The sequence below is a fragment of the Sciurus carolinensis genome, chromosome 17 (assembly GCF_902686445.1).
Source record: "Sciurus carolinensis chromosome 17, mSciCar1.2, whole genome shotgun sequence".
Classification (NCBI taxonomy): Eukaryota; Metazoa; Chordata; class Mammalia; order Rodentia; family Sciuridae; genus Sciurus; species Sciurus carolinensis.
This window is the reverse complement of record NC_062229.1, coordinates 24108961-24122330: the sequence shown is the minus strand read 5'-3', so window position 1 is coordinate 24122330 and position 13370 is coordinate 24108961. Positions and strand designations below refer to the sequence as shown.

The window sequence follows — 13370 nt, the reverse complement described above, 5'->3', positions numbered from 1 at the left end:
GCCCAGGTTGAGGGCATGGTGGGGTGTCAGCCATCCCTGGACTGACTGTCCGTCCCTGCCTCCAGGAGTCAGAGTATGTGTCTGCCCACCTGCATGAGTGGATCGACCTCATCTTTGGCTACAAGCAGCGGGGACCAGCTGCCGAGGAGGCCCTCAATGTCTTCTATTACTGCACCTATGAGGGTGGGCAGCAGGTTACACACCAGCTGGGGCTGGGCTACAGTGAGGGGGGAATGAGGAGGGCACAGAGGTAGGCCTGACTGCGCCATCTCCGTCCTAGGGGCCGTAGACCTGGACCATGTGGCAGACGAGCGGGAACGGAAGGCTCTGGAGGGCATTATCAGCAACTTTGGACAGACTCCCTGTCAGCTGCTAAAGGTGAGACCAGACTGGGGGACATGGTCAAGGATCCCAGGCTATGGTGCTGACCAGCCACTTGTCCGCAGGAACCACACCCAGCACGGCTCTCAGCTGAGGAAGCAGCTCATCGCCTCGCACGCCTGGACACTAACTCGCCTAGCATCTTCCAGCACCTGGACCAACTCAAGGCCTTCTTTGCAGAGGTGAGAGGCGGGCAAGCCCCAAATTCCCATTGTGCAAGATGGGTTTAACTCCAGTCCTTACTAACCTCTTGGGGCAGAAAGGAATCTTGAATCAAGGTTACTGATTGAAAGGCACCGTAGAAAATGAACTGAATATGGACAGGACCTGGGGTTAGGCAAGCGCTCCTTCTTCATGAGGCCAGGACAGGGTGAATTATCTGAAGGCCTCAGGGAAGTCAGTACGGAAGGATATATGGCCTTGGACAGCATCCTCCAGTGTTGCTTCCAAGCCTGACACAGGCACCCTTCTCTTCCCATCATTGGCCTAGGGGGACATGGAGCAATGGGGTGGGAAGACCAAGGTAGAGACCAAACTCAATGCTTTGGAAACATCTGCACCATCCCCACTTCTCTCTCATGTTCTGAGATGGCTTCCTGCCTGCCGGCCTGCGCTCCTACCCATTTGTTGGAGGGATCTCTGCATTTATGACACCTGATCTGTGATCCCTGGTGGCTGTGGACAAGGGAGCAGATGGCTTAGTCAAATGGCACTTAGCATCACCAACCCTCTTTTTCCTTTCTCCTTTCTTTCTTTTTTTTTTTTTTTTGTACTAGTATTGGCACTTTACACTGAGCTATATCCCTGGCCCTTTGTATTGATGCATTATAGTTACGTATAATGGTGGGGTTTGTTGTTACATATTAGTATATGCACACAATATAACAATATAATTTGGCCAATATCCCTCCCCAGCACTTCCCCCATCCATTCTCTCCTCCCACCCCCAGTCCCTTTCCTCTATTCTACTGATCGCCCTTTGTTTTTCATAAGCTCCCCCAATATCCCACAATCTTGCTTTTCCATTTTCCTCTCTATAGTTTGCACATGTGAGAGAAAGCATACGACCCTTGACCTTCTGAATTTGGCTTATTTCACTTAACATAATGGTCTCAAGTTCTATAGTTTTCCTGCAAATAACATAATTTCAGTTTTCTTTTTGGCTGCATAAAACTTCATTGTGTATACATACCACATTTTCTTTATCCATTCATCTGTTGATGGACACCTAGCCTGGTTCCATAATTTGTCTACTGTGAATTGTGCTGCCATAAACATGGGTATGTGCACGTATTGCTGTAGTACGATGAGTTGAAATCTTTAGGATAAATACCAAAGAATGGTATAACTGGATCATATCGTGTTTCCATTCATAGTCTTTTAAGGAACTTCCATATTGATTTCCATAGTGGTTGTACTAATTTACAATCCCATGATCAGTGTGAAAGTGTTTTTCTCCATATCCTCTCCATCAATCATTACTGTTTGTATACTTTTTACTTTTTATTTTGAGTCAGGGCTTGCTAAGTTGCTGAGGATCATGCTGAGTTGCTGAGGCTGACCTTGAATTTACAGTCCTCCTGTTACTGGGATTACAAGTGTGCACCACTACACCTGGCTTCTTTTTCCTTTTTTATTTTCTCTGGTCCTGCACTTTTCCCTGCAGGTTATCAGTGATGGCATTCCCCTGGTGCTAGCTCTGGTCCCCCACCGGCAGCCCCACTCCTTCATCACCCAGGGCTCCCCAGACCTGTTGGTAAGTGTATTGACAGGGCCCCACCTCAGCTCTACCCGCTTTCTGACTTTGCCCCAAAATCACGTCTTCCCTCTCCTGCCTGCAGGTGACTGTGAGTGCCAGTGGGCTGTTGGGCACCCACAACTGGTTGCCTTATGACCGAAACATAAACAACTACTTCAGCTTCAGCAAAGACCCCACTATGGGCAATCCCAAGTAGGACAGAGGGCCTGTGGGTTGGGGTGGACTGTAGATGCCCTGTACCCCGAGTCATCTCCCCACCCAAGTAGGATATAGACCAGCTGCAAAGGGACAGTCTGGCCCAAGTCCACCTACCCACCTCTTCATTGGGTTAGGACACAGAGACTGCTGAGCGGCCCGTGGGTGCCAGGCAGTGGAGTGAATGGACAAGCACTGGCAGTGGCTCCTGATGGAAAACTGCTCTTCAGCGGTGGCTACTGGGATGGCAGCCTGAGAGTGACTGCATTACCCCGTGGCAAGCTGCTGAACCAGCTCAGCCGCCATCTTGGTATGAGTTACCTAGGAGCTGAGGAGGATGAGACAATGAAGTGTGGGATGGGGTTCTGAGGCTGGTCAGGGACAGTGCAACTACTCTGTTTTTCCTGTGTCCTCCCATTCCCATGCAGATATAGTGACCTGCCTTGCACTGGACACCTGTGGCATCTACCTCATCTCAGGCTCCCGGGATACCACGTGCATGGTGTGGCGGCTCCTGCAGCAGGTAGGCCTGTGGGCAGCCGTTTGGGGCCCCCATGGTCCAGACCTGCAGCCATCTGCTCTTTAGGGAGGCTCTAGTGAACTTCCTTCCATTCCCTTCTTCCACTACCTGAGCAAGCCTGGGTTCCAGGATCCTCCAGCTGGCCTTGGATGAGGCCTTCACTTTCCTGAGCCTCAGCCTTCTCACCCAGGGGCCAGTCCTAAGCCACCCCTGACTCCCCACAGGGTGGCCTTTCACCAAAGCCTGTGCAGGTCCTATACGGGCATGAGGCTGCAGTGAGCTGTGTGGCCATTAGCACGGAACTTGACATGGCTGTGTCTGGATCTGAGGTATGTGTGTACATGTGCTCCAGGGAAGCACATCTCCTAGAGCCTAGAAACCTAGGCCCAGCACCCTAAGCTGCCTTTCCACAGGATGGAACTGTGATCATACATACTGTACGCCGGGGCCAGTTTGTGGCAGCACTACGACCTCCAGGTGCCACATTGCCTGGACCCGTGTCCCACCTGGCACTGGGGTCTGAAGGCCAGATTGTGGTACAGAGCTCAGCATGGGAACGTCCTGGTGCCCAGGTATGAGGAAGGGGAGCCCAGCAAAGATAGTGGGGCAGCTGAGATGGTGGTTAGTTGCTGACAGTCCCTGCTTCCTCTAGGTCACCTATTCATTGCACTTGTACTCAGTGAATGGAAGATTGCGAGCTTCACTGCCCCTGGCAGAGCAGCCTACAGCCCTGGCTGTGACAGAGGACTTTGTTTTGCTGGGCACTGCCCAATGTGCCCTGCACATCCTCCACCTGAACAAGTGAGCCCCACCATGTGCAAATTCATGGCCCCCACCTCCATGGTCAGATGGTTATAGGGGGTGCCCCCTGTGGACCCACACGTTGTACAAATCTATGTGCACATTCTTCTAGGTCTGCTACCTGTTCTCTCATTCTCTGGGCCTCCCTCAGCCACAGTTGTGGGAGTTCCCTTTATGGATGAAGGTTTCAGTTTAGCTATCCTTAAAATGAGGACGGAGAGGACATATGGGATGAGGCACCACCAACTGGCTGCAAAGCCCCCTTGCAGTTGTGAATTCTGTATATGCTCTCCGTTTCCCCAGACTGCTCCCTGCAGCACCTCCCCTGCCCATGAAGGTGCCCATTCGCAGTGTTGCCGTCACCAAAGAGCGCAGCCACGTGCTGGTGGGCCTAGAGGATGGCAAGTTGATCGTGGTGGGAGCAGGGCAGCCCTCCGAGGTGAGGATAGGATTGGGGCGGGGGTCTCGAATGGGCAAGGAACGGCCGCCCCGCCTCACCCACCCTACCTCTACGTGCATCAGGTGCGCAGCAGCCAGTTTGCACGGAAGCTGTGGCGGTCCTCTCGTCGCATTTCCCAGGTGTCTTCCGGGGAAACGGAGTACAACCCTGGCGAGGCACGCTGAGACCCTGCTGTCCAGGACTGCGCCCCCGCCGCCGTGGCCCCGCCTAGGAATCGAAACCCAGGGGAGCGGCAGGGCTCCGCCAGCTCAGGGACTGGCAGTGTCGGCTCCGGGAGGCCCCGCCCTCGCCCTCCCTCGCAGGCTGAGGGACAGTGCGCGCTGGCGCGGCCTTTGGCCCTGCAGCACTTTTGCACAGTCTGGGGCGGGTGCTGCGGCTCCCAAGCCCCTTCCCCTTTCCCCGGAGAGCACAGGACCGCCCGTGGCCTTAATCCCCAAAGGCGGCCCTGCTGGTCCCTTCTCAGCAATAAACTTGGCCTAGTTTTGTAGCTTTCGACTCTTGAGTGTGCGTGTGCCCCGTGTGCCAGGCCCAGGTCCCAGGACAGCTGTCTCTCGGCCGGCCTAGCTCTCTTTCCTTCCTCTGACCTCTGCTGACCTGGTCTCAGTTTCCCCAGCCGGTCTGCTCTTGTCCATTGGGTCCCTGGTACCCTCATCTTGGGGCCGCCTTTGCATGCCATTCGCCAGCTCCAGCGTTTTCCTGCACCCTCCAGCTGGCCTACCCATGATTGCCTCTGCTGCCCAGGCCACCAGAACCTGGCCTCTCTGGGTACTCTCCGCTGTCTTCCCACAGCCCCAGAGGCCCAGTGTTGCCCAGGTGCGTGAATTTGGCACTGTGGAGGGGTGGCAGTGGCACACAGGTCAGGAGGGTGGGGCCGTGTCTTGCTGGGAGTAGGGAGCCAGGATTGCTGCCCCCCACCCAGGTGGGCCTGCGCGGGTGTGTGCGTGTGGTAGAACAGGTAGTGTGGGTATGTGGGTTTGCTGCATTGTTTGTGAGCACCTGGTGGGGACGGGGGAGAGAGGTTCCAATCTGGAGGCCCAAGGTGGCTGGGAGGATGCCAGGCCCTTCTGCTGCTCTGCACTGTTCACAGGCCCAACCACCAAACAGGATCCTGAAAGGGACCCCCAAGTGGTAAGTGACACAACCTTATATACCCACATGAAGGAAGGACTGGATCCCAGACCTACTTGGCCACAGCAATGGATTGCCGACTTAGCCTTGTCACTCACGTAGGGCCTGGCAGACCCTCCCATTATGCAACAATGGATATTGAGAACTTGGAGGACCTTCCCCTATGTCTTTTCATACTTTCTCTGCACAAGATCTCTTCCCCCATTGCCCTTCCAGACAACCTGAGGCCTTTGTTCCCTAGACCTCAGGAAGTAGACCCCAGCAGATTCAGCCTTTTAGGGTCCAGATGGTTCCTGAGACTGAGTGACTCTGTGCAGGTTTCAGGCCTTCTCTGACTTCCCTGATGAGAAAGGGCCGTAAGGGAACTCTGGGCCCACGTACCCTATGCTCCTGCTGAGCTCACCAAAATATTCTCCCATCCAGCTCCTGGCCAGGAAAGGGCTGGAGAGTGACCCTTAAGGACAGAATAGGAGCAATCACCACAGGAAGTTCTTCTGCCTTTGAAACTTAGGGTGTTTGGTTCCTGGGCCCATGCTGAGACATCTGGGTGTGAGTCTCCCACTGGCCGGTCTCTTTGGTCTTGTACTGGCTGAGATGGGGTCAGAGGGCATGTGACAGGCCCCCTCCCCCATGGTGCTGGGGATTGAAACCAGGGCCTTGTGCATGCTAAGCAAGTGCTCCACCACTGAGCTACATCCTCGGCCCTATTATGTCTCCTTTATGTTCCCTTACTATCCCTGGACTCAAAGTGTTTGCCAAGGTCTCTGTGACAGGGTGGTTTCTCACCTGTATTTTCTATCCTGGGTTGCATCCTGACCTTTACTCTTTGTCCCCCTAGGGCCAGCTCTATCACCTCTATTCCATCTGACATAGGAAAAAACTGGTCCAATCCTCTAGTGAATTAGGATGGAGTGATCCAGGAGAGGGAGACAGGCTATCACTTCTGACATCAAACCTAAGGATTTTCCCATATGCCCTCACACATATGAGCCCTTTTGGACTCAGAAAAACAGCCTTCCAGAGCCCTGGCCTGGGTGCTGCCCACAACACTCCAACCCCAAGAAACACAGGCCCAGGGAGCATTACCCACTGAAGAGAGCCATGCTTCACAACTCCAGCCATAGCAAAGGCATGGCCAATGTAGGTAAGCATCCCTTGACCCTGAGGTTAGGCACTGGGCAGGCTGGGTGGTACTGTAGCTGGGTAGGTCACACAGCACACTGTTCCTTGTCTCCTATCTGTACTGGGATGGGGGGACCACTGGCCTCCAGGCAGAAGAGAACACCAATATTTACTTCCCTTCCAGTTCCGCTTTATTTTTTAATAATCTTTAAGACCTGCTGGGCAGAGGCCCCTGTGAGGACCAACATATGAATCCATGTGCTCTTACAGTCCAGACTGGGTAAGGCAGACAGGACACAGTTTAGTGCCATGGTAGTGAGACAGAGGTGGAACAATTAGAGCCAAACAGGAGATCAAAGAAAGGATTCCAGAGTAGATTTCTGCCAGACAGAACAGCAAGGAGTGTGGAAGCTGGGGAGGGAGAGCAGTGTCCCAGGTGGCAGAGAGAGGCTGTAGATGAGGGTGAAAAAAGGGCCCATCACTGTGAATTTAGGTTCTATTTTTTTTGTAATAATTTTTTAGTTGTCAATGAACCTTTATTTATTCATTTATATGTGGTGCTGAGAATTAAACCCAGTGCCTCACACATGCTAGGCAAGCACCCTACCACTGAGCTAAGATCCTGGCCCTGGGTTCTATATTTTAAGGATTATTGTTTTCAGACCTCTTTGAAGAGACCTAGGTGAGACTGCCCAGGAACCCTAGCCTTGGTTCTTTGCCACTGACCCTATTTTTCCTTTCAGGTAAGACCCTGAGGGGGCAGGACAGGGAAGGACTATGGGTAGGAACTGGGGGAGCCTTGGCCCTTAATACCTCCTCCCCATTCCCCCGAGCCTCCAGGGGCATCAGGCAGCATCATCCCTGTCTAGGCCCTCCTGGCTGCCGTGGTCCTCAGTCCACATAGGCAAGATCCTTGCCTATGTGATCTTGGTAGGAGGTCTGGATACTGCACTGTGGCATCCCCTTCTGCCTTGGTGTAGGAGGGAATAGTTTGGTAATCACTCCCTACTCCTCACAGCTGGTGCTTACAGCTGTCCAAAGCTCGAACCACAAAGCTGGTAGGCCTTGACGGGGACCAGAGGCATGGCAATAGCAGTGTCTTCCTGGACTCTCCCAGTGGTCTGGAGCCCTGTGCCACCAATTGGGGTGAGCCCTTTCCTCACAGTCCTTTAGGCCTGTCTAATGCTGTTCCACCACTGGCCCACATGACCCTAGTGTTTCCTATGACAGAACCACATCCTGACCTTGGCTGCCAACTTTACCTCCATCTCCCTCAGCAGCAGCAGGAAGAAGTGGAGCAGCTCCTGGTGGTGCCGGGCAAACCCAACAAAGGCTGACAGGGCCTGGGCAGGCCGCCTGAGCTATCAGGCTGAGGCTGTGGAGATCATGGCCCAGGGCCAGGTGCCAGCCTATATACTTTGCTGAGGGACTGGGCTGTCCAAGCAGACAGCTGAGCACCCTGAGTACTAGAGGATGTCCTGGCTGCCATGTGCCGTGAAGATGTGGTCCAGGTCCTGGGTCCTTCAGCTGAGGGCTGCTCAGTGGTGATTCCCCACGTGCTCTGGTGCTCCCTACCACCTCACATCTTCCTCTTCATGGGCTACCTAATGTTGCTGGCATCCATCTGCTCTTTTCTGGGGGGCCAGAGCAGCCACTCACTTCCCTTCACGCTACCTTACAAGACAGGGACCGGGATGTAGGGGAGTAGGCAGTGAGAAAGTGGTCCTGCACACCCATTCCCCACTCTGCCTCCCTTTTTGTAGCCTTGGCTCCACCCACCCCCCTACTTTTGTATCCTTGATTAAACACAACTTTGGACTTTTGAGCTGGCTTTGTCTGGTTCCTTGGGCCTGTGAGACAGCTGAGTAGCTATGAGGCAGAGGCCCAGTAAAGGGCCAGGGCAGCCTCTAGGATGTAAGAGGACCTTGCTGCTCTACACAGCTATTGGGATGGTAAACCGTGCACTCCCATAGAAGATGTATGGGCTGGAATCCACATCCTGCATCTGGCTTCACTGGATGTATCATGTTGAGGACCTATTTTATCTTGCCAATTCTGAGCTTCCTTAGCTGAAGGCATGTCTAGTAGGTCCCCCAAAACCATAAGAGCCCCAGGGTGGCACTGAAGGACCCTGAGTCCTGACTTATGCTGTAACCACCAGCAAGGGGAGGGTGAAGGCCTCCTTGACTAGATGGGAAGCAAGAGTCACAAGGATCAGGCTGGTCCTAGAGATCTACTTTTCAAGGATCTCAGGTCACCTCTAGACGAGAAAAAGTTAGACAGGGCTCTCATAAGACCCAAACTCCACTCAGAAGAGGGAATTCCAAATAGGCTTCCACAGCAGCTCATGTGGCTTCTACACAAGTGGGTAGGTAGGCTCCGACCACCTGAGGGGCAATTCAGGCTAGGCCTGCCCACATGCACGTGGCCACTCTAAATGGAGGAGTAGGTAGGTTGGTTATTGTACATCCTGGGTGGGAGATGGGGAGGCTTTAGAAGATAGGTCTTACCTAGGAAGGGACAATGGCTAACATCCCGGCATGCATCAAAATCAGAAGGCTTCAGATCAATCCAAACCCACTGAGATCTAGGATCCAAATGTGGTCCAGTGAGGCCTAAGATCTTGTCTTCTCACTGAACTGCTATGTCTAGAATCGGCTGCTTTGTGAATACCAAACTAAGTGCTACTGCTTTTCCTCTGAAAGCTGACCAGGGCTACATAACACCCTTTAAGTCTTTCCCTTATAATAAAGGAAGGGCAGGAAGTTTTACAGTCACCTTTATCCTGAAGTGATGTCAAAGCACTAACTGACAAAAGCAGATAAGATCAGACCAGTGTGTCTCTGAGACATCACACCCTATTTTAGCATGAAGGCAGCCACAGGACTCTTGAGGATTTTGGGTCAGCAATAACTGTAAAATTCTGCATTGAGGCAGGGCACAATAGCCTCAGCAATTTAGCAAAAGCCTGTTGATAAAGTAAATAAAATTTTAAAAGGCTGGGGATGTAGTTCAGTGGTGAAGCATCCCTGGTTTCAATCCCCAATAGAAAAAACAAAAACCTGAGTCTTATGAAAAGTTCTAGATTAACTGGCATGCCTTATCCCAACCTAGGGGATTTGAGCTAGGAGTGTGGGTAAGAGGGAAAATTTTAAATTCCTTTTCAAAGAGATCTCATCAACAGCTCCATGGTCACCACCTTTTAATGGAAGGCTGCCTAAATTTCTTTGGAAAAACTGAAACCTGGAGAGCCTCAGATCAAAACCATGCGTTTGACTTGGTTTTGAGGGGCAGTGCCTATGGGTGCACCCTTGTACTGTGACCCAACCCAAAAAAGATTCCCTTTTCATGTGTTGAAAGTATTTGTACTTGAATACTTTTTAATATATATTTTTAGTTGTAGACAGACACAATACCTGTATTTTATTAATTTTTATGTGGTACTGAGGATTGAACCCAGTGCTTCACACATGCTAGGCAAGTGCTGTATCTCTGAGCTACAACCCCAGTTCCCTGATACATTCTTTGTAAGACACAACTAGACACAACTAGAAAATGTTAAAAGAGGACTAAGTAGATTACAGTCCATCTATTTTATATAATCATGTGCTGTAAACAATTCTGAAGGATGCGGTATCATGGGAAAACTTTGAATGTACATGAGATGATTTAATCTAGAGATGATTTAAAGTCATTAGAAAGATGTATGTGTGTTATATATAAATACTATGCCATTTTATTTAGGGTCCTTGAGCATCCACAGACTTTGGTACCCAGGGGGTCCTGGAACCAACCCTCCACAGATACTAAGGGAAGACTGTATTAAGGATTTTCTGTCCTTATTTAGTAATTCCTTTAATAATAGAATTTTTAAAAAGTTATTGATTCTTCCTGAGCCTTAGTTTCCTCACCAACAGTACCAATTCCTGTGCCTCAGGTTGTAAGGATTGAATGAGCACCTGTGAGTTCCAAAGTTCTCAGTACAGCACCTAGCAGGCAGTGAGTACTTTAATTTCTGTTGGTTTTATTTACAATATGAAAGGCCACAGCCTGGTCTTGTCTCTTCCCCAAGGGTACTGCTGCAGTGAGCAGAACAAACATGGTGAGGAACAGCCTCTTTACAGAAATGGGCCCCAATCTGGCTACAAGCTCTAGACCCTCCTCACTGCCCAGACAACTGGTCATCAAGGGAGAAGGGCTGCTACTAAGCCCTGCATCCTCTAAGGGATGTTTACTCTCCCCACAACCTGCACACTGTACTCCTTTCCAGTACTCCTCTGCTGTCTAAGCCCAATGTCAGAGGGCAGTCAGGGAACCCAAAGATCAAATGAGCATTCCAGCAGACTGGAGGAAGTCAAGTCTTCAGAGGGAAGAGGTCCAATTCCTTTCTCTAACCAGGAGAAAGGCACATTTACCTTTCTCTTGACTGATCCCCAAAGGAAAGAAGCCCAGCATCAGTGAGGCTTTAAGTCCCTTCCTCTACTCCGCAATGCCTATGCAAGTTGACCCAACCCAGATGCAGCCAGAAGGTCCAAAGCCTACAAGTGTCAGTCACCAGGCAAATGTCTGCTACAGTTGCAGTGGGACTTATGCAAAACAAGGCCTGTAATAAAACCTGGTAGCAAAGATTAATCTTGGACTTCACACGCCAATGGCTGCTATATCCACACCCCCCTCCAGTGACAGCACTACACACAAACATGCTCAATTAACCTTTAGGGAACACACATGCCAAGTTCTTTAATTGATTTTATTTTTTACATAAAAAGTTCAGTAAAAATTGGATAAAGTAAAGTGATTTTAAGCAGTAAATCAATCTTATCAACATAGCACAAGGCTAGCCAAAACCACAAGGCAGCCTGCTCTGGAATATTTACATGATAACAAATTAAACCTTGCAGGAGAACTTAAAACCGTCCTTACAAAGTCTTCCTGTGATCCTAGCACATAAAGGCTAAAAGCAAAACAAAAACCAAACAAAAACCAGGAAAGAACAAATTATTTTCAATATATTCACATATACATTAAAATATAATACAGATAGTCAGGGTGAAGGGTCTTGGGTGGGGATGCGCATGGGTCTGTGCGCTGACAGCACCGCCAAGGAGGAGACCCAGGTTTGAGAATGGGGTCAAGTCTGGCCAGGGTCTTCCCTAGGCCGTTGCCTCTGACAGCCTCTAATTACACCCCAACAGCTCTCGACTAGGGGTCACTTGTAGATGGAGCTCATTTTTGTAGCTTTCAGTTGACAGTTGCAGTTTGAATTCCTCAAGGTGATGTGTCATTAGTAGCACAGCTCTGCAGTGGGGTGGGGCAAAGAGGCCCACAGGATTTCCACTCCCCAGAGTCTGCCCTACCTGATCACCCATCCTCCCACCCTGGCCCCATAAGTCATTCTAATTCAGTATCTTCTTTGGGTTTGTAAACGGCCCCAAACTTCTGCATGTACTTCTTAATGTACTCCTTGGTTTTGTGTTTCACATTCTCATTGCACTCCAGGTCCTCAGGGTTCTTACAGTACTTCAGCTCCTTATTCATAACTCCATGAGTCAGCTGTCCAGGGCACAGGAAGAGAGACCAAGCCACCATCAGAGTGGGAATGAGTTGAGGGGGTGGGTAACCCAGCCTGCTGTTTCCAGGCCCTTCTCACTGAGATCAGGAGTTGAACAATAGGGTAGGTTGGGGCAGGCTGTGCTAGGGTCACGAGAGAGGAGAAGCTCAGTTCCACAAGTTTCTTAGAGAACTACTGATTTTAAATATAGTGCTCCCCTTCCCAAACCTTCCCTCCATTTCTGTGTCCCTGGCATCTAGCAAGTAAAACCATGCTTTGCTTTCTGTGATAAAGGGGAGCATCTTAGAAGGCACACAGTTTGCCAAGAGCACCAACAGACCAGAAGCAGGGGGAGTACCTTGCGAGCTAGGTGTTTGAAATCCTCAGTTGTGGTAATTCTGCCCACTTTGCAATCAGGTTTCCGATAAGGGTTCAGGCACTGAACAATGAACTGAGACATCTGTAGGCAGAGAAAAGCGAGCACACTGTTCAACAGTATAGAAAGGACAGGGAATTGTGCTGAGGAAATTAAAAAGGTAACAAGAATCCTGTGCAGTGGTATATTCCTGTAATCTTAGCAATTCAGGAGGCTGAGACGGGAAGAATGCAAGTTTGAGGCCAGATTCTGCAATTTAGTAAGAGCCTGTCTCAAAAATATAAAGGACTAGGGATATAGCTCAGTGGTAAGTAAAGCACCTCTGGGTTCAATTAGAAGGAAGAAGAGAGAGATGAAGGTGGGGAGAAAGAAGACAGTCACTCAATTCTTTCCTCTTCCCTCAGGTTGGCTGATCTGGACAATGGAATGTGAGTAGGCCAGTAAGATGTGAGAGAAAATGATCTTGGCTCGGCCCTGAGAGGGAAAGAGCTCCCTTGGATAAACTGAGCAAGGTTCACTAAGAGCAGCAGCTGGAGGGACCCAGAAGCGGGGTTCTTGCAGTAACCCTAGGTTTCAGCCAACAAACTATGTCCTCAGCATAAAGAGACACAGGTAGGACAGAGCACAGCAGCCATTTCAGAGCTACTTGCTGGTTCTGTGACCCCAGGAACTGCAGGCATTTTGTCCTTAAAGGTTACTTAAAAGTTTTTATGTGTTAGATTTCATCTGAATCATACGGCCTATGTGAAGCCGGTAGTAACACAGTATGACGTTGCAGGAAGACAGCTGGCAGGACCCTTTTCATTCCATCACTTCCAGTGTCCTACCTGGGTCATCTCTATAGGGTCTGTCCTACCCAGTGGCTCTCAAAGAAGACCCCAGGCAAAGGACCTTGAGAAGTACCTATGGTGTAAGTTCACAGGGACAAATGCAACAAAGAGGTCAGCGATAGCTACTTCATCAGGAAGCTTCCTGAACAAGGTCTACGGTGATCAAAGAACAGGGTTGGACCACAAGGTAGGCACTAAATAAAGAGCTGCTGATTGACTGAGCTGAAACACCAGGGACAGTGGGAAA

At 50.5% G+C, this 13370-nt stretch overlaps 3 protein-coding genes across 11 annotated transcripts in view; 2 read left to right on the top strand and 1 right to left on the bottom strand.

The window, feature by feature from the left end:
* Positions 1 to 4603, top strand: part of Nbeal2 (neurobeachin like 2) — a 30997-nt gene extending 26394 nt beyond the window's left edge. For 6 of the 9 annotated variants that reach the window (XM_047532328.1, XM_047532330.1, XM_047532326.1 and 3 more), the window contains 12 exons: positions 66 to 183; positions 281 to 378; positions 447 to 563; positions 2048 to 2137; positions 2223 to 2332; positions 2473 to 2645; positions 2764 to 2858; positions 3080 to 3184; positions 3269 to 3427; positions 3508 to 3656; positions 3960 to 4095; positions 4179 to 4603. In XM_047532328.1, the coding sequence (XP_047388284.1) occupies positions 66 to 183; positions 281 to 378; positions 447 to 563; positions 2048 to 2137; positions 2223 to 2332; positions 2473 to 2645; positions 2764 to 2858; positions 3080 to 3184; positions 3269 to 3427; positions 3508 to 3656; positions 3960 to 4095; positions 4179 to 4280 (1452 nt within the window). In that variant the 3' untranslated portion in view covers positions 4281 to 4603. Of the gene's footprint in view, positions 1 to 65; positions 195 to 280; positions 380 to 446; positions 564 to 2047; positions 2138 to 2222; positions 2333 to 2472; positions 2646 to 2763; positions 2859 to 3079; positions 3185 to 3268; positions 3428 to 3507; positions 3657 to 3959; positions 4096 to 4178 lie in introns of those variants that run through there. The other 3 variants (XR_007105963.1, XR_007105964.1, XM_047532333.1) reach the window with 3 other exon arrangements.
* A 182-nt stretch (positions 4604 to 4785) lies between these two features.
* On the top strand, positions 4786 to 8170 carry LOC124969432 (death domain-containing membrane protein NRADD-like). The gene is made up of 3 exons (XM_047532378.1): positions 4786 to 5244; positions 7385 to 7512; positions 7597 to 8170. Exons 1-3 carry the CDS (start codon positions 5168 to 5170, stop codon positions 7701 to 7703), a joined length of 312 nt encoding a protein of 103 aa, XP_047388334.1. The 5' UTR covers positions 4786 to 5167; the 3' UTR covers positions 7704 to 8170.
* A 2935-nt stretch (positions 8171 to 11105) lies between these two features.
* Positions 11106 to 13370, bottom strand: part of Setd2 (SET domain containing 2, histone lysine methyltransferase) — a 119131-nt gene continuing 116866 nt past the window's right edge. Inside the window, 2 exon segments of the mRNA XM_047532334.1 lie at positions 11106 to 11919; positions 12276 to 12377. Of these exon segments, the coding sequence (XP_047388290.1) occupies positions 11758 to 11919; positions 12276 to 12377 (264 nt within the window). The 3' untranslated portion in view covers positions 11106 to 11757.

Excerpts from the sequence above, each read along its gene's own strand:
- LOC124969432 (XM_047532378.1), top strand. The coding sequence starts at position 5,168 with ATGCCAGGCCCTTCTGCTGCTCTGCACTGTTCACAGGCCCAACCACCA. Across the intron at positions 5,245-7,384 it reads CTGAAAGGGACCCCCAAGTG|CTGGTGCTTACAGCTGTCCA; the intron begins GTAAGTGACACA and ends TACTCCTCACAG. Across the intron at positions 7,513-7,596 it reads GCCCTGTGCCACCAATTGGG|AACCACATCCTGACCTTGGC; the intron begins GTGAGCCCTTTC and ends TTCCTATGACAG.